Raw genomic sequence first — 21,126 nt, 5'->3', positions numbered from 1 at the left:
AGAGCGCCGTTTGTTGGGACTGGCTGCCGGAAGCAAAGCCGTAAATAATTCTGTAAACTCCTAAAAATATTTTTTTCTTATGGTGGACACTCCTAGATTTTCTTCACAAAGCACAACGGAGCACTGGGTAATATTTTTTACCATAATTCACAAGATCAAGATAAAGATTAAATCTGAATGATGCGTTACAAGTTGTAAGGACAAGACGATACCATTTTTAACCCAAGATACCTCCACTGATGGCTAGAAATAGATAGTGGGACAATGGTTCCTATCTTGCAATAGGAAAATACAGCTCTCCAAAGCAACAGTGGAGCTGCTGTCTTTACAGCGAGTGGCAATATCTGGGTCTGTGTGCAGCCAAAGTTCACGAGGAGGATTGTTTGGACAGCCGTGTGTGAGACATGAACTCTGTTCAGACAATGGGAGACATTTGGATCGCTGACTAAAGCACTAGACAGGGACCTTATGAAAACCTAAAGCAGTGGGATGAATACACCGGGTATTGACAGACCAAAACTTTATGAGAACAAGAACATAACAAGAAAGAGGGAATCAGAATAACCGCAGCTGCCAGGCACTACTGTAGCTCCTTCTGCACTACCCAACCACCCAACTCTCACAATACAACAAATGTCACAACTGAGAAACAAGGCTAGGGGGGAATGGAGATATGGATGGCCTTTGTACTTCTTGGAAGACTTTAATGACTCTTATGCATCTCCATCAAGTGTTTTGACAACTGTTCACCATCAGGCAATTGTCATGGGAGGCATCGAGCATATGGTGTGTGTCGGTTTTGTTCAGTGTGAAAGGTCAGGTCTAATAAACTTAATAAAATTGCAAATCTATGACAGGGTAGTGTGACTTTTTATCCGTTTATAGTTACCTAGTGGAATGTCCACAAAACAAGTTAGTACCTGATATCACTTATTCTGGAACAGCAATAAACTGAAGTTCCCACACCAGCTTGTCTTTCTTTCCTCGCCTTTGCAATTAATAACAAAGAACTTATGTTGTTCAAAACACTGATACTGGAGACACCTTCCATGAGCATATTCAGAGTGTCATTGCATCAAATCTTTTTTCCCCCGATGAGCATAAAAAAAAAGGTCATCGATGATTAAATGTATCGCACACAAAAAAATCCGCAAATCATCTTCTGCGCTATCTGCTCCGATATATATCAAAACAACCCCAAGGTCTACAGATGTGGCTTTTCTCAGCTTGGAGCTAAAATGAAGCCCGGAGTAACTCTGTGGTTCTTTGCTCACTCTGAATAGCAACATTTATTTCTGTGGTTGTAAGTACTGAGATGACCTCATGCTCTAAGGCTGCATGGGGGCCTGTGAACATCACAAGTACTAGAAGAGGAATCAGAGATAAGTTGGGAGATATCTCCTACTTTACAGAACCAAGAAAGAACAAAAACGGCCAGAGATGGAGGAGTAGTTTATGGTTGGAGTTCATATCTTTGAAAGTAAAATACACTACCTTTACATTTATCTCATTTATTCAGCTGAACAATTGAAGGTTAAGGACCTGCTTGAGGACACAGGAGTGGCAGATAGTGGCCCTGGGATTCAAACTAACATGCTTCCTGAGCAGTTTTTCTATACTGTCACCACTGAGCTAGCACTTCCATTACTTTGCCATTTTTGGGGCCCTGAGCAAGAACCTCAAAATATATGATATCAAAGACATATGAAGAAAAGCATTTCACCGTGCTATAATGTACACGTGACAAATTAATAAAGGCTTCTTGTTCGGCTCTTAAGATGACCAAGCTTTCTATTATTTAAGCTACTTTGTATTTAGTTTGGTTTTAAAAAGATATGGAGAAATGGATGCTACAGGACTAGAAAAGTGTAAAAATAAAAAAAAATACAATGATGGAAGAATATTATTTGTTTTATATAGTTTATTATTTGTTTTACTAGTGTGTGTTATATATATATATATACACACACACTAGTTAACATAATTAACACAAAGCAACTTTCCTACTAAGGTTAGAGTTCTTTGATAAAAAAAAGTAGTCAAAGCCGTATTGGAACTCAATATATATTTTTTATCTTCTAGGTTGGTAAACAAAAGTTAATAACCATTTATGTATGTATTTGTAAGTATGCCTCTTTGATTACTTCTTTGTAATCTCCAGAATAAAACTTCCTAGTTATAAAAATGGTAATCATCGTAATGACTGATCGTAATGACGAGGCCTGTGAATTTCAAATCATTACTGTTTCATTGATGGTTTGGATTTGAAAGCAGTTTGTTTTTGCTAGCTTCTTTACCATTAGAATTAAGCCAGACACTATAGTACAGCTAGCTACAGCTTTCTTCAGATCCTTGGTACAAAACTTACTTCCCAAGTGCGGTGACAAGAAGCCAAATGCTAATGTTAGCGAGGTAACTAGCTAGAGTTGTGTTCGCTGGCTAGCTTCCTCAGATCAGCTAATATTAATTTAATTTTGAAAGAGTAAGAGGCTGTTCAAAGTTTATAAACACTATTTACACATACTTGTGTGAGGAATTTGAAAAAATATAACATTAGCTTTCACCTTTTAGCATTTCTGGCTCACACTAGCCTGGTTAAGCGTAGCTTTAATGATTAAACACATTAAAGGTATTGTGGTAAATGCTTGTATAATGTCATCATTTTACACCAAAAATTCCCTTTTCTGATCCAGGAGAATATCTGTAAAAATCTCTCTGAGCAATTCCTTTAACTAATGTTAATGTCTAACGCGAAGAGGTGGGAAAAGGAAACAGCAGACAATGTGTTATAGAAAAACAGGAAAGTCACGGTGATCATAGTAGACAGTTATCTTTTCATCACCCACAGGAAAAAGCCCACGGGAAAGCCAAAAGACAGAAACCGGTCATCTAGTCCAGTCATCACTCTATTGCAGGAAAAGCCATATGTTCAGTCTAAACTGCAAACAAGAACTGATCTATAAATGGCCCTTAAGGACGAGCTTCCTTTTAAACCGGGAACATGACGGACATGTTAATTAAGCTTCTCATGGAAAGGAGAGTCTATACAAACGTCTTCATTACAGAATACATCAGCCAATAAACCAGTCAGGCTGAAAGACGTTTATCTTCAGTAACCCAAGATGCTGGAAATAATCAGTACATCCCTCTGGTACTATTTGTCTGCTTATAAGAAAGTAGCCCCAGGATTCCCCCTTTTCAAGTAATGTTTACTTTATCCACATGTGGAATAGTCCAGCAGTCAAATATATCAGTTCAGTGATCATGAGATCAGCAACCATGTGCGATCTCAATAATTATCCAGTTAGTCATATCCTTCAGGTGCTCGGACACAGCTGTTGGCTATTTTATATGATGATGATGGCATGTATATTATATCAGGAATCAGAGCAGTGTATACAGTGCCATATTGTTTTTAAATGATATTTCCAGCCTTGCAAGCAAAACGTAGTTCCTGTTTAAAATAATTAATAGCTTTATAAATAGAACTACAATTCTGTACAAGATGAAATATGTAGTGTGCTACAGAGCTCATATCAGTATGGTAGTAATGAGGGGTGACATGTAAAAGACAGAAAGTTTAGAGCGTAAAGACAAAACATAAAAAGCCGTGCAGTAAATACAATACAATGCTTTCACGGTGTCTGCCCCTTTTTATCCATTGTTTACTCCTGACTTCCACCTCAGCTTCTTATCTGATGAGAACAAGCATGAGGATTGTTTGGACCTCAGAGACAAATCTGGGACTTGTGTTATGGAGAGGCCTTTATGAGAAGCAGTGAACGTCAGGATGTGCAGCAGACCACACTCGGGACATGACCCACACTAGCCTTAGATGGAGATGATAGGGAAAATACAGACTCTTAAAACATATTAAAGGAGGAGTGTGAAAGTATGACTAAGCTTGCAGTATGACTAAGCTTGCTGCTCCCACTATGAGTCTTCTACAGTATCTTTATACACACTGGACCAACATGTGTAATCAGTTGCTTTTCGGGTGATTATAAGCGGGGACTTTTATCTGGGTGACAGAAAACTGCTGATCCCTTTTGTGTGGTTCATCACAGTAGCAAATGACTAATGAATTCAATGAAAGAGTGCTGTGGTAGATAGAGTTCATTAAAACAAAACAGTTCAATCATTTCATTACAGAAACCGGATGACTTTTGAAAAGAACTTGAGAGGATATTTCATTAATCATGCTTATCTTCACTTATTTACACGTATTTACTTTCTGTCTTTACATACTTTGCACATTTACATATTGGCTTTACTTATGTATTTTAGATCATTTTATTTATTTGAGATAAATACTGTAATATTTACATTTTCTTTCGGTCTTTACTTAATGTTTACATATTTGCTTACTTTACATAGCTTGTTTTACATCTTTACTCAACATACTTAGTCATTTTATATATTAACCTTTTACATTTTACTTAAATAACATACTTGCAAACTTACTTTTACGACCTTTCTTAACACCTCTACATATTTAGTTAGTGTACATATTAATTTACATCTTTATTTACCGATCTTTCCTGCATATTATCTTTATGAATTTAGTCACCTGTTGCATTGACACGGCTACTTTGCATCTATACATTATTTAGTCTTATTGTCTTAGTTACTTTGTCGTTACTTATTAAGAGAAACCCATTTGCATACTTAAAGGCGGGGTGCACGGTGTTTGAAAAATGCTTCAGAAAACCGAGTCGGGCCAACTAACAAAACAAACGTGTAGCCAATGGGCAGAAAGGGGCGTGTCTTCTCGATATGCGACGTAGAGAGTGTTCAGTGCGCATGTCTGACATTAGCCGAAAGCGATTTAAAGATTGACATGGCAGATACCTGACATTACATCACGGTACAACACACAGTACTACAAAAACACATTTGTATTACCATAGTATTACTCATTCAATTCATTTATCGATAAAAAAATATCCCCTCGGCCATCTGCCCCAGCAGGCTCCGCCGTCAAATTTGCCTGGTTTACGTATGTATGTGTTGGGCAGAGCGATCAATGCAGGGGCGACACCCATTTGGGTTAGGGGTGTGTTTGTTTTGGTGATTTCAAAATGTCAACATTGGCTTTCAAACATCGTGCACCCCACCTTTAATAATATATATATATTTGACATAACCTATTTACATTACTTACTTTACATATTTACTTTCTAAATGTATTTAGTTATTTACTTACTTTGTGAAAAGCTCAGATTATTTGTACATCTCATAAGCCACGACTAACAAATTCCGCTGTCTTCACATATTAGGAAGAAACCCAAATTGGTGTCCATTCACTCCCCAGACTTTATTAGGCCCCATGCTCATTCAAGTGAGTATCTAATCAGTCCGTCTTGCCTTGCTAATGAGAAAGGTCAGGAAAAAATGGTCAGACTGGAAAAAAAAGCAACTCGGATTGCGCTGGCAAGTATTAGGGTGGAGTGTGACTATAATCTTATGCCGTAAATGATACGCTTTTTTTTTTCAGAGTGATGTTACTACGTATTGCAATGACCCTAACAGAAACAAAAAGCTGTCCTCACTCGTAGTCAAGTCAACCACCGGTGGCTCTGGGGTACTTCCATCCTCTTCTCCACTGATTGAATCTGCAGAGAATGCAAAAAAAAAAGGGGGGGGGGGTTATTTATTAGAAATAAATAAATGAATAAATCACACAGTACTGAAATGCAAGTGACTTTTGAGCAATACTTCTATTAGTTGCACTAAGACTAAAAGTAATCTCTACTAATGTCAAATTTACTGTTATTAATATTTAAGAACAACTGATAGCTAAACTAATAAAAAAATGAAAGATATTTTCTGTTTTTAATGTATAATTAAACAATTACAATTATAGATTAATGTTCAATGAAATTGATGCATAAGACGCAAAGATTCTTCTATTTCAATAAAACGTCTGTACTAAGGCATTGCTCATTAAGGTAAATAAAACAAGTAATCATTAACCTTCGTTTGTATAATCAATGTATCGTTATTGATTAGGGTTTGTTATTATAATGATCGCTATAAGAGACAGAAAAAAAACTCAACACACATCCTGAAGCTTCATCATTGCTGAAGTCTTCGTCATCTTCAAGGTAGCGCTGATGCCTTGACACGCTGGCCGTCTCGAGATCACCCAGAAACGGCACCTCGCCCCATACCTTCGAGCTCTCCGCCACCTAGAGCGAGAGAAGAAAGCTTGCTTTACAAGGGTTCGTTTCTGTAATCATCTGTTCATTTTCTGTTTATTATTTCTGCAATATGCTGCATGGATTCGTATTGATGTCCCACATAAACGGATAGAAGAGAGCTGCATATGATCACAGATCGGGTGATTATAATGTTCCGAGATGTTTTCAGACACTTCTTTGGAAGGAGAACCTTGTGCTATGCAATTTCCTGATACTTACTGGAATTAAACATCAGACCTGGCACTTTATAATTATAACCTTCCAAGTGAAGTAGAAAGAACTTTCTCACCGTAAGCGTACCTCGTGTTCATGCACAATGACTGCATTATCACTGACCACACACCAACCCCAGGATGTTTAATAACTACACCACAGTGAACACCTTTTCGCCTGGTGGCTCCACGTCAGATTTCATTTATATCTTTGTATACGTGCATAGCATGCCAATTCCCTTTCCCAGCCTTTCCATCAGGGCTGCTGCCCCATTTAAATGGCTCCAGCTAATAAATAACTTGATCTCCCAACCAAATCCTCTCTCTTCTCACCGAGCACCCTAAACCAACAGTCGGTTTCAAAAGAAAACCGCTGACTGGCAAAATTCTTTGAGCAAAACGGCTCAGTGAGCCGTCGACATGATCAGCTCCTGCTCCACTATCCCTTGGGGATGGAGTCAAGCCAAAAAAAAAAAAAAAAGCCTGGCACTCCATAAAAAGCTATATAAGCTACACAATATGGCATATATGATGTGATTAAAATGCAATTCAAACAGCAAAGATTGGTCAAATAAGTGGAGGGATGGATACATTTCTGTCTAGGGTTAGGATTTGGAGCGTCACAGGGAAACCATAAATGGAGCATGGGACATGAATGGAAAGGTCGATATTTCATTGAGTCATTGACATGAGTCTTTAGGTTGAGACAGTGCACACAGAGTATCTGAAGTCAGACCTAGCCTTACTATACAAACATCTAGTCACCGCACCTAACTGAGGCCAAGGTAACAAAGGAAATGATAGGAAGTGCGAACATAAATGCAGCAGTGGTTATTGTAGAAATCCCACTGTTTACTTTTCAAAGATGCCTTTTAACAATAGCGTTTATCCCGTATGAAAGCCAATGTGATGCAAAAAAGAAAAAGAAAAAAAAGAAAAATCTGGGCTCATACTTCACAGGAGACATCTGAAACCACTGGAACATCAGGACTGTTCTGGGGCTTGCCCAGCTGTTGTTTACGGTCCTCGATCAAATCCCCATGTCTATTGGAGTCCATGGTCAATCAGTACTTGGAGAGAACAGCCAAGAGAAAGCTGGTCTACAGCAAGAACACCAAGAATCCAGGACACATCTGCTGCAGAACGTCCCTTAAGAGTATTAAGAATTGGACAAATGCGGACTGTTACATGGGGATATTCTTTCCCACACACACACCCCTCTATAGCAACCTCGACTCCTGCTTAAAGCTCACTGCTATCTGGAAAGATCCAAATAGATGAAGAGTGTGAGAAAAGATAATGTTTAGGTTTCCTTTCACCGAACAGCACTGCTGCAAAATAATGTGTAGACAGAAGATACCTCCAAATTAGAGGTCTTCACGGGTCCACTTAGATCTGAAAACCCGAGGTCCGACACGAGACCCAAGAGGGTTCGTGTCTAAAAATTTCACGTGTGCCTCGGACACGGGTCGGGTATAATAATAGCGGCATCGTGCCTCGGACACGGGTCGGGTATAATAATAGCGGCATCGTGCCTCGGACACGGGTGGGGTATAATAATAGCGGCATCGTGCCTCGGACACGGGTCGGGTATAATAATAGCGGCATCGTGCCTCGGACACGGGTGGGGTATAATAATAGCGGCATCGTGTCTCGGACACGGGTCGGGTATAATAATAGCGGCATCGGGTCTCGGGTAATTTAAAATGAATGTGTTTTTAAGGAACGGACCCGAGAAGACCCGAACTACTGTATCTCACGTATGTGCATCGACCCGAGTCCTTTTCCAACCTCTCCTCTGTTTGCCAAGACCGCTTGCGACATCGTGTGACTGGCGGTAAGCTAATTTTTCGTTGAAACAGACCTGTCAATCAATTTTGAATCCACGCTATAGCGGTTACACTAAAGTAACATTCGGGTCCAGTCGGGTCCAATTTTTTCGGGTTAAAAAATATATATATATTATGCACGTCGGGTTCGGGTAAAAAGTGATTTGGGTCGGGTACTTTTTTTTTTTTTTAAGACCCGAGAAGACCTCTACTCCAAATTTTCAGTGAAACAAGCAAATAGCTCGATCTTCTCTTTTCACACAGAAATGACCTGCTGGCACAACAAGGTTTACAGGTTCTACCGGTTATGAAGACACATGAATATTGCTTTATCCAACAGTTTGAAGTCTGGGATCAAAGAAGGGTTGGGTGAGAAAGGCTATCCATTATCATTGAGTGCTTTCAAAGAGCTCTAGATGAACATCTAAACTCAGAAGTCTCTAAAGCACTACAGGCACCGAAAACACCTCTACATTTCATACTGCCTACCGAATGATTACATAAGGAGTGTTAGAGCATGATGTTAGAGGTGATGCTTTTCTTAACGCTAATGGAGCTTTAAGTGAGCCTAAACAACTGAGCTTGAACTTCTTAGCACACCCTGGCAGAGGCTGGTCTTCCCAGGAGCCGTTGTTTAGGATCCTGCAGGATCTTGCTTTATATATGTTAGTGCACTTACACAACTCTCTCACTTCCAGAGAAGATGACAAGAGTGGGGAAGGTGCAGGAAGGTGGGGTCCCAAGCAGAGAGAGTGAGACATGAAATGAAAAGCTGCCCAAACATTGAGACCGTCATAGGCAAGATGACAGAAAGGTTGTTGTATGATAGAAAGGAATGCATGGAAAAAATCTCTCTCTCTCTCTCTCTCTCTCTCTCTCTCTCTCTCTCTCTCTCTCTCTCTCTCAAGCAAGACTATAGGAACCTGACGATGTGTATTTTTGACAATTCCCTATAAGCACCCTTGGGCATAACAAACTTGATGAATGAAGCCTAAAGCAATCAGGAAGGAAGCATATCATCTGTCAACAATTCTACACATTTCTCTCCACCACGAGCATGTAGAATTAGCTCAAACAAGCGTTGACAAGTTGTTAGGACCCGTTGTGGGGTGGGGAAGGAAAACAAGAGCTGACGTCTGGGATGCATAACTTGCCTGGAAACTATAAATCTTCCCATGGGTCAGGCTGCTCTCCCACATGTGGATCATGCCATGACTCCCGCAGGCATTCCACTCTGTACTGTCAATTTTCACCACCTGAAGCTTACAGCTGTTTCCCCAAGCTGAAAAATATGCTGTGAGCTACCAGTGCTAGATGGCTCAATGACATCGATCCATACAGTTTAATTCATAATCCATTTTCTAGAAAACGTACCATTTGACTTTCTATGACTATGTCCTATATGCGTGTGCAGTACATAGTGTCTGCATAGGAATGGCAACAAAATCAGCTGGATATATTTTTCACTAGAGTTTAGATGTGAATCATAATTAAAAAAAACAAAACAAAAAAAAACAACAGGTCTTTACACATCATTTGAAGACAGCCAGTGATTCAGTTGTCCGGAACACGTAGAGAAAGTTCACTCCACCACCACCAGTCTTGATACATAGCTTCCTTATACCGTAAAACATTTAAATGTAAGGAAAGAACCTAAATGTAGTGAGGCAGGTGAATTTGCTACACTAAACTGCCCCTATGTGGGAAGGGGTAAGATGTTTGACAGTGAATATTTATGTATGCATGGTGCACTATAATGCACTAGTGTACATCCAGTGTTTCTCAGGATAGACTCTGGCTCAAGCCGGTCAAGGATAAAGTGCTTATGGAAGATAAATGAATAAATAAATGTTACCGTGTTACAGCACAGTCCTCCAGGGAGAACATCGAGAGACTGGGAAAGACTCCAGATCTGTCAGACAGCAGTGTTGGGGTAGTGGTGATGCCCTTACAACAATCGGATGCTTGATATTACTAAGAATTGTAATTCATGCAATCGATTGTCGTTTTTTTTTCCCCTCTCTCTCTTTTCATATCTGAGCTAACCCTGTGGTTCAGTAAGCCGAGCGCTGTGGAAAAGCAGACCCAAACTGCTTCTATATAGGGAGGCTGCTCAGAAGTCTGAATCATTTCTACAGTAACTTGACCTCTAACCAAAGGGTTTAAATAAAATAACCAAATATCACAATATTCCATGTAATGGTTATGTTAATCTTTGGGGGGGAAATACTGAGTCTCCGAGTCAATTGTGAACAGATAAAGCCAATCATTAATTTGCTCCTGGCGAAGTTACTTTTAATACCATGAATCAGTCAATGTTTTTCAGAAGCACTTGAAGAACAGAGTCCTATTGGCCTGTAGAGTAGAGTGCCCACATTAAGTTCCAGCTAAGCAGGATAGCCTTCAAAACCTCCCTCAAACAGACCACCTGTATGTAGCTCATCACACATACGATCAAAATTGTCTGGGGTTGTTAAACTTGCTCTGCTGTTTCAGACCAGTTTGTAGCTAGGACGCAAGCTGTCGCAAGTGAGGTAGAATGGGATGGAATTAAAAAAGGTGGTAAACCAAATCTAGGGGATGTTAAATCCAGTGAATCGAATAACTAAAATCTATGGCCTGGGCTAGAAAGTAATAAGCCCCAGGATCTCCTTCATGCCACTTTTACTTACTGTTGGTGGTTCTATTGTTCTTGATGCCACTTTAAGACATGCGTTAACAGAAGGTTAGTGGTTAAATAATGGTTACATAATTTGCGTAACATGTAATGTGCAATAATGTAGAACACCTCGAACAAATCAGAATTTGCTAAAGAACAACATGTCATGTAGTCAAGTAATGCCAGTATTTGTTAAAAACGTTCCCCTTTAGAACAAATTCCACATCATTTTGATGTAACTGGAGAAATGTGTTATAGGAAAAAAAGCTGTACTGTTTTTGTTTGTTTGTTTCCTGAGGCGATTTGGACCATTTGTCAATGGAATGACAAGAATTTTACCCTCGGCTAACGATCATCGATTCTTATTATTGTCAGATATAAAGTTCAGAAATAATTATCAATAGGGAATATCATAGCGGTCAAATATCATGATAAATTCTAGCACAAAATTCATAAAGTTGTACCTTTAAAAAAAAAAAAGGAACAGGAAACAAAATTTAAGAAGAATTCCTATAATCATCCACCGTTACTCTTCTACCTTCTACCCTCGTAAATATCAGTAAAACAAGTAGGACGAGAAATGTGTGGAATTAGGCCAGCAGGATAATCTGGCAAGATGCAACTGGAAAGACTGCACAGCTCAACAGAGCTCATTTCCTCCTGCCTTTTAATCACACCTTATATAGTGTTATCATAAGACGTTGGCCAGTGGAAAGAATTCCTTTGCTCTGATGCTAGTTTTCGTGCTTATCCACCACCTCATTAGTTTATACCTTAATATGTAATACAGACGTTAAAGGTTATTACTTATATCAGTATGGACGAATGGACGCGATGATGACTGACATTTCCAATGTTGACAAAATCAAAATCATAAAATCGTGGACTTAAAAGGTAGATGGGAGATTTTGCGATTCATGGTAAGGACATACTGCTCTTTACAACAAGGATGAATAAACAATCATGGCAGAGTATTTTGAGAGTCTATAAATACCACGTTATTTCCGGTAATGGCGTCTAACTGTGACCTGCGGATAGAGAGCTCGGGTATCTCCGGTTTCCCCAGACGACAGCTGAGGTACTGAGGAGGCTGGGACAGGAGGTGGCATGCAAAGAGAAAGGGCTGCTCGTGTTTATTTATAACAGGACAGGTCCCTGAAGCGACGCTAGCTGCCATTCAGGAATGGGCCGTGTCTGCCTGTTAAAGGAACCTTGGCTTCACACATGAAAAGACACTTCAAGCATCGATGCCACTATCCTACAAAACACAGGAAGGACACAATGCTATGGTGGAATATTGTCTGACGTAGAAGATGATGAGACAATAGTGCCATGGGTGGGTGGGTGGGGTTTCAGAGAGGTCTTGGATGAGATCACGTGTATTTTAAGTTACTTCACTTTGAAAAGGCTGCTTCACACCTTTGGTATGAAACACAATTCAGAGCTCAACAATGTAAACAAAAGTGTCTTAAAGTACACTACGATAAATGTCCAGGGCCAAAAAGGCTCATGGTTTCCCACAGCAGTGTTTCACACTAGCGTACTCACAGTAGGACCAGATAATCCTACACCACCTGTTGTTTTGGCCCGAGACCAACTGTACCACAGTATGCCGGGTCAAAGGCAGTTTCATTAAGATCAAACCTTTGCCTCTTTTCTCGCTCAACAACTGGACAAAATTATATTCATTCATGGGCTTAACCAAAGTGATATACAAACTTCTAGCTTGATTGAAGCAGACTTTGTACAAAGTGGACTTTATTTTATGTACATATGTATATGTGTGTGTGTGTGTGTGTGTGTGTGTGTGTGTGTGTGTGTGTATATATATATATATTTATTTCTTTATATCTGTTGTTTTGGTTCTGTCTTCATCCTTTCTTGCTACTAAAAGTTCCTGACCTTCTGCAACATTAAAACATAGCTATTAATAGATGACGTTATAAATGTTTGACGTCATAATGACATTATAACAAATTATAAGAAAATTGATTACAGGAAAGTAATCTTCAGGGGAACATCAGCAACTGTGAAATGCATCTCATTGCATTACATCACCTTGTTAACTTGGAGTTTTATTTTTTATTTAATGTTGTTGGCATGCTATCTTATTTTGATTCCCGAGACTTAGAACTTAGAAGTATGTCCAAAAAAGTTCCATTTCCTAATGCAAGTTAAGCCGACAACGATAATAGCGAGGACAATCCGAGTGGTGTCGAATGCTACCATGAATTACCCTGTAAATCCCTGTAATTTATTTCTATGTTACATAGTGATTTCTTGCCTTTAATGTCCGGTTATTCAGAAACAAATCTCCTTAAACCTCCAAAGAGCGCATTTTTCTGAGTTTGCTTTGGATACACTTCCAGCCTGGTGAGAGATGCTTTACTGTGTATAACCACCTGCTGACTGTTCCCAAGTTCATGGTCAAAACACCAAGATCTATTCAGGGCCAAGATCATAATTAACTGGGATTGGGCTGAAAGCCTATGTGAAAGTTTTTTGGGAAGGCCACCAGTGTTGATGCTGAAAACACTGAAATAGTCATCTGAAAACGACATGCGTGGGGATGTTTAGAAGCCTAACCGATGAGGCAGGACGCCAGTTTTGATAACAACGATGGAAAAAGTTTCCCATGGATAACATTTTTGTAAACAAATTTTTAATCCCTTTTGTGTACTTGATTATACATGTTTTTCTTGGAAATGTGGATGCGAACAATCTTTAGAATTTCTTTTAAGTTACAGTCATGCCCTGTAAAGGTACATTACGTTCAATCCAGGAAAAAATTTGCATAATCTTATTTTAAGCAGCCGCATAATCCAACTATCTTTCCCCACAGACATATCGAACTGCATGTACATGATATCAACTCTGAATGCAACCCTGTGGATAGAAAGGAGTGGATATTTAATAATACATAAACAAAAACTATTAAGAGTTGCTACAGAATGCCAAAACACTGCATTAGCTGACAGACCAAACACTGATACGGCGAGGTAAGTGTCTGGTGAAGCGCACACACCCACTCTATTTACGATACAACTTAATGAACTTTGTGCTATAATATATAATGATATTTGATCGCTATGATATTTCCTATTGATAATTATTTCTGAAGTTTCTAACTGACAATAATAAGAATTGATGATTGTTAGCTGAGGGTAAAATTCTTGACATTCCGCTGACAAATGGGCCAAATCGCCTCAGGTACCAAATACTGCTCTGCCAGTTAACATCTAGTCATTTTATATTAAAATCCCCACCCATCCTTTAGCTTCAGGTACAGCGAAGCATTTCACAAAATGACCTTTGAGTCCTCGAAAGCCGATGGCTGAGAGCTGATTTTCGTTGAGTGTTTTTCTATTTTAAAGAAAGGCTAATAGAAAGTTTGGATTTTTGTATTCTGTACTGGCGCATTGCTTGTTTTTTTGGCATGTGGGTCAGAAAAAAAAGAACACCTCAGTAAGATTTTATGTGTTCTGTATTGCAAAATGCTTACTTTTATTATATGTATTGCCCTTAGCAAGCCTTGAAGCATATGGAATATCAGCTATTCTTTTTTTTTTTTTTTTACAAGAGGATTGAAAGCACTGAAGCAAAGCCTGAGCTTCTAAATGAAATGTATTCAAAGCTTCTTTTGTTAAGCCTCGTAGCCGGCGATTCACTCTGCACAGCCCCCTAAGCCCGAGCCATTGACATGCTTTCATAGTGATTGTACTGTAGAAAGAACCATGCAGAAGCTTTTACACCTTCTCCAACCGGGTCACTACTGGCCACAAGTCAATAAACAGCTAAAAAAGGCAGGCCTCAGGAATGGCTTTGTGGTAAACATCTGGTAGGAGCAGCCAGCCATTGCTTGGTAGGAAAGGTCCGATCAATACTGTGATTTGCTGAAAACACTTATAGACGATACATCTGATCTTTAAAAGTAAAGAGGTCATTGTTGTTAATTGCTAACATCACAAATTAACATTTTTTGTCTTATTAACAGAGAAAAAGACAAAAAAAAAAAGAGTTGTACTAGAGCAACTATAGCATAAATGTTCATTAGAAACTGGTAAAAGTTACGATGTGTTAGTGTTGCTAGCAAATTGCTGAGGTAAAAGAGGACAGCCATACCAGACACTGAAGAACCAGAGAGTCCAAATTAGTTATGAAATCCTATCTAGTGGTCGTTTAAATATTTGAGACACATAAAAATGCCAGATTTAAAAAAGAGACCTGTCTCAGTTATCCTCTCCTCACCCATGTCCTGAGCAACCAAACAAAGATCCAGAGAATCATGTTTATCGCTTCAAAGAGTAGATGTGGAATATCTGTAAATGTCACATGATATCAATGCTATGTTTGCCTGAATCCTTGGTTTGGAAGACATGTTGGACAAATGGAAAACCTACCTAATTTAAGAAACCCACTGAGACAGTTGGGACTTGTCAGAGAGTTAACTGCCTTTAGTAAGTAGTCCGGTTAAAGCCATATCTAATCAGGAAAATCTTCTCCAACAGCTGTGGCACTCCCTGTTCTGAGAAGATTATACCTTCTCAAGACATTTCCCATGCTTGTAAACTGACCCTTTCTGTAACATGCCACTTAAACACCGCTTTGCCTCCTCGAATGCAGCACAACCAAAAAAAAAAACAAAATGGGAACATTTTTTGTGAGGTCAGCATGTGAGGGGCATCAGGTGGCCACTTTGTATGCTTGAAGTAGTCTTATCCTGATTGGCTTATTCTGGGGTGTAAATCCTTTGACTTTAAGCTTTCTGTCATCTACTAACAAAGGATCAAGTAGTTGGCTACTCAGGATCGGCAGGATTATATCTTTTGTGAATGGGACAAGGAGGAGAATCCCTAAGCTCAAGGGGTGACGTTCCACCAGGTGCAAGCTTCTACAGTTGGAGAAACTCAAGAATTACGTTCCATGACATTTTGTTCTTGAGGTCTGTACTCAACTAATAGCAGTTTTTGTATTCCAAACAGTAAGATGAAGAAATCAGTGTTTCCAGAAGAAGCAAATGAATGTTGTAAAGATTCAACGGTGTTGTGACAAAGTTTAGTATTCACTCATTCATGCCAAATAAACAAATGGGATTGTGTTCCTCCAACACATTAACTCAAGTCACACCCAATTTTAGAATTCACGAGTACAGCTTTGGTATCTCATGACCATAACGTTAAAATTCAGACCCATTAGATTCTCAGGTTATGACCTCAAAGTACAATAAAAATAAATAAATAAATAAATACCCACCCTTTCAGGTTACTTCAGAGCAGAGAGGAGGAACTGTGAATGTTGGATAAGGGTCAGGTAGTGAATGAAAAGAGGGAAAAAGCTGCATGTCCAGAGATAAACAGTGACTCAGTTTTAGCACTTGTCCAAGGTCAACACAGGCCTTTTCATAGGGGATGTTTCTACACTGTGTATCATTTCCAGTGTCTGGATTCCAACAGGAATGTGCTTCAAAATACAAATATACTGTAAAACAATTTCGTTCAAATAGTTTCCTTCAAAAAAAGAAAGTTCCATATGCAAAGCATATCTGGAATACAAAATCTGTCAGCAAAACAGTGTTATATGTTCAGTTCAGCCTGGGGCAAAACTTTATGTAGGCAAATACGATGAATAGAGACAGGGTTGAAGCAGTACTGGCATTTACCCACATAGGAAGGTTTAGAAGGAGACATCATTTGATGTCTGGCCAAATTGCCCCAAGGTTTAATTAAGTCTGAGTCATAATAGTAAAGTCTACTTGACGATTAGGTATGAAAGAAGTGCTCAGATTTTAGTAATTACTCTCAACAAACTGCAGGGACTTTTATTCATTACATATGCTTCATTTGAGTAATTGAAGTAATACAACAATGAACACCTATAATAAAATATACAAGAAAATCTTAATGTAACTGTAAGTGACAATGTTGTTCCAGACAACAATTGAGCAAGACTGCACCACACCAATCCTGATAAAACCACGGACTAAATTTAAAACGGTCACCCGTGTCTTACTTAGCCTTCCTTCCTAACAAGCCTAAAATAAACAAAGAAGCACTTAAAAATGCAGCTTAGAACAATAACCTTATGTACAAACAGCCATCCGCATCAAATTTTGAACGTGAGGAGGAAATCTGCGGAGGTACAATTCCGAGGTGTAGATATTTATAGACGTCTCCGGGCAACTGAAATGGATGCAACTCCTGAAAGAAAAGCTAAGTAGCCTGCGGTCATTAAGATCAGTTGGCAAAAGTTTAAACGGCGGTGATAGTTTGGCAATTCCCCAAGTTGCAACATCTACAAGAGAATTCATCTGTCTGTAAAGTTTGCTGTGAGGTATAATTTAAAAGAGGTGTTTGAACCTAGCAACACCTTCAACATCTGCATGCCAGCGGATTCGTCCAAAGATGCAAGAAAGCAAGGGGCCCAATCCTGCCCATTCATTAGTAGCAGATGTGAAGGGGTTTCATTTCCTACAAGGTAATTACAAGTGCACACAGGTACTGGTTCACTCGATGTGCAAAAACTTGCCAGGTGGGAACTCTCACCAAAGCCTGTGAGCCCTAGAGCTAATTTAAACACCTTGTTCTTCTAAACACTTCCGTTTCTGGTCTATTGGTCCATAAACAGGCTGATTATCTACCCCAGAATCAAATCCACACAAGCATTTTTATTGATCCATTATTCGGGGCACATAATGACTTCAGTCCTAGCTGCACTTTTCAGTGTTTCTTAGCTTTTGCCCCAAGCCAAAAAAGGTGAGAACACACTACAGCCAGAAGATTCCAAGAATTCCACATAGTGCAGTGGTGGGAAATTATGCTGACAAGCCGTTCAGACACCTCAGCCGGGGATGACAACGCTATGAAAACTTCGGCCCTGTCTCGCCACCTCACAGGGCAAACAAAACACTGCCCATTCTTCTGTGAGCTCACTAAATCTCTACCCTGAAAGTTCTCAAGTACTAGGAAACCCCTGCACCAACAAAACAACAGGCTTCAGTCGAGACATGTGCCCATTGGCAGGCTTTATTCTGCAGAAAATAATTTGGCAGCATTTGCAGATTTGATGCCAGATCTCAGCAATGGTGTGTTCTTGAAAATGTCTTTCGTGTTCATGTCAAGGCTACAAAGGCAACCCAGCTGGGGAACCAAGAACACGAGCTTGAGACGTTCCTCATGCTCCTAAGCGGCTGTTCTGACCAATAGGGCTTCCAACTGGACATAAATAAGCACTGAAAGGTCTGTTTAATTAGGCACCTTAAAATAATAATCGCTCAAGTTTTAGGCGGTGATAAACCTAGTACAGGGCAATTACGAAGCTTGTGTTTGTCTCACTGCAGTTTAGGGGAACGGCTGCAATCCGACTCGGCATGTTTACTGTTAGAAAGTTTATATTTAAAATGCACTTTGAATACGAATGAGTCACAGCATACCAATTTGACACAAATAGACTTAGCACTTCATTAAACCCTGGTACACCTACATCTTTCTGACTACTTAGGAAATACACCGGTCGATTAATAATCGATCATTTCCCTTGCCTTTATGCGCAACATTATTTAAAACGAACAGATCAGAGACATAGCTGAGCGTGTGAGTAAACACAGTTAAATAAAATATATTCTATAAAAAAGTATGAGAGAGTTGCCAATACAAGGAATGCTTTGGTGTCTGGTAAGCTGAAAACAGAACATAGGCATCCACCTCATTTGTCTCATGGCGTCTGGTGGCATCTCTGAGCAGCCTACGACTTGCCCTTTCCATGAGACACCACTCTCAAATCAAGTGGGTATAACCTTTTGCTTATCCCAAGGACTCGATATGTAGCGTGAGTTTATGCAACCACTTGTATGAAAGCCACAAACATTTCGGGTTGAGTAACAACACAGGGCAACTCTGAGAGGCCTGCGCTGGAAAACTTTAGTAAAAATTTTATAAGGCATTCATTTTTTTTAGAGAGTTAAATGACTAGGTTCTGGTGTATTTGGATGTTTTTGGATAAAAAAAAACCTATCCAGAAATGCCTGCAAATGATACAGCCATTTTAAATCAGTTCAAAAGCAAGTTCTTGCATATTGCTTATTGACATTTATGCGATACCGAAACAGCTGGTCTGCCACTGCTAATGTTTGGGAAGTGTTCTTGACTGCATAAGTACTGCAGCTGTGAGCCCCTGGGTATTACTCTTCATATTGCATAATATCCCTCAGCTCCACCTTCTGCATGACAAATCACACTTGCCTCTACAATAAACCCCCGATGTGTTACTGTATAGAATGAACAAAAGGTTTCTAAATGAAGTACGTTCTGTCCAAATTCAGAAAAATTATACAGCGGTACAAGCACAAAGGCATATCCATGACAAATTTCTAAACCCCTTTTGGAGCAGCAGTTACCTGGAACCGCTGACCAAGGATACATTTGACATGGTGCATGGAGGGCAATTACAGACGGCAGCTCATGTGATTTGAATCTGCCAAGGAACACTCTCGCGATTCACATTCCTTCCTTATCGGGCCACAGATCCAGCTTTCTCTCCCACTATTCATTCCGGTGCTCATCTAACACTCAGACACACACACATGTACAATCACATCTGTTTTAAACAGATGAACTACTCTGGGCTGACTGTTTGACTGAAGAATTTAGTTGTCGACATTAGTTTTGCTTCGTGTCGTCATTTCCATGCTGTAGAAAAAGCAACCTGAATAAGGTAATCTCTCAAGTCTTCCTGCTTTCGCTAGTTAATACTGAATATTCTTCAATAAACATGACCAAGAACTTACAACGCTCACAAGAATGGCAAGCTGCCTTAAAAACTAATCTTGGAATAAACAATAAGACATGTTTCCATGAACTCCATTCCAATGACTACATCATGATCCTGAAAGCCACGTTTGTTTTCACACTTGTAACATAAAAAAAGTAAAACTGCACATACATAACTGTACGTTTGTTAGTTCACGTTTCCTTAGCTTGTGGGTGGAGTTTGCAGTTTCATTAGAACAGCTTCTGAGAGATGTCTAAAGAACTTTGGAAAACCCTGTAAATTTGGAAGATCTGGCCATCGATAAAAGGGGCGGGGCAGTAACAGCAAGGTATGTGCTGAGTAGGGCTGGGCGATAAAACGATAACGATTAGTATCGCGATAGACACGTGATCGATATCAATAAAAGGGGCGGGCAATAACAGCAAGGTATGTACTGAGAGCATAGATGTAGATGTCACTATTTTTGATTCGTCAAAATGAAGGTAATATAAAACCAAATAAATGAGCGAAGTCAAATGTTGAAGGATTCTTTTCTTACATATTATGATTTATGAGCTTTAAGAAGTGGCACACGTTAGACAGTGAACGCTAAATGGCTAAGGCACTGGCCTACTAATCAGAAGGTTTTGAGTTTGAATCCCAGAATGACTAAGCTGCTACTGCTGTGCTCTTGAGCAAGGCCTTTAACCCTCAGGTGCATAAATAAGATGAATGTAAAGCGCTCTGTGAAAAGGCGTCTGCCAAATACCATAAATGTAAATAAAGTTGGATGGGAACTGAGTTTCAATATCTTGTTTCAATATCACCGTAAGTTAATGTATATTGAAATTTAATGACATTATAATTCTAGAATTATAATTGTCATTTTTATTTACTTTGTTAAAAGAAAATCCTAGCTATAAACTTGATATAAAACGGAATGCCGCATACATCTCACTAGAGAGCAACTTTTGCAAACTGCCACTCGGAGTTGTCTTTCCAAAGCTCCCTAATTGTCTAAATCCGGTTTAAACATTAAACGACTCCTTAAATGCTTCCGGAAAATTGTCAAACGTGTTACCATGAGATTACCATAAATATACACTTTTGACAGTGAGCACATTCATTGCTTTTTTTTTTTTTTTTTTTCTTTCCATAAGAAGACTCTTATGGCGATTGGGCAAAGGTTCCTGCACAATGTGTGAAACCTCAACACGGAAAGTATTGCAGCTCTACAGAAATGAATCATTTTCTCTCATGGAAATATAAAGAGTTAATTAATCAAATCCAGTTCAAACCTGTCTGCTCTGTGTTCTGTAATGACTTGCCTTTGAACATGAAATGTTCATGGAAAAAAAAATACAAGAAAAATAAAAAAAGAAATAAGATGCCGCTGCTTTTATATATATAGTCCCTTAATCTTCACCTTGAAAGTTCCCACAGGAAAGCCTGAGTAAACGTACTCAAGGGAATAGGGT

The 21,126-nt window shown here is 39.3% G+C and overlaps 1 protein-coding gene across 2 annotated transcripts in view; it reads right to left on the bottom strand.

The window, feature by feature from the left end:
• Positions 1 to 21,126, bottom strand: part of hspg2 (heparan sulfate proteoglycan 2) — a 100,694-nt gene that overhangs the window by 70,739 nt on the left and 8,829 nt on the right. For both annotated transcript variants that reach the window (XM_047806927.1, XM_047806928.1), the window contains exons 2-3: positions 6,065 to 6,191; positions 5,553 to 5,615 (exon numbers count right to left, since the gene is read on the bottom strand). In XM_047806927.1, coding sequence (XP_047662883.1) covers positions 5,553 to 5,615; positions 6,065 to 6,191 — 190 coding nt within the window. The remainder of the gene's footprint in view (positions 1 to 5,552; positions 5,616 to 6,064; positions 6,192 to 21,126) is intronic.

Source organism: Tachysurus fulvidraco, chromosome 23 (genome assembly GCF_022655615.1).
Source record: "Tachysurus fulvidraco isolate hzauxx_2018 chromosome 23, HZAU_PFXX_2.0, whole genome shotgun sequence".
NCBI lineage: Eukaryota > Metazoa > Chordata > Actinopteri > Siluriformes > Bagridae > Tachysurus > Tachysurus fulvidraco.
Note: the sequence above shows the minus strand (reverse complement) of the source record. Positions and strands in the feature narration are given on the sequence as shown.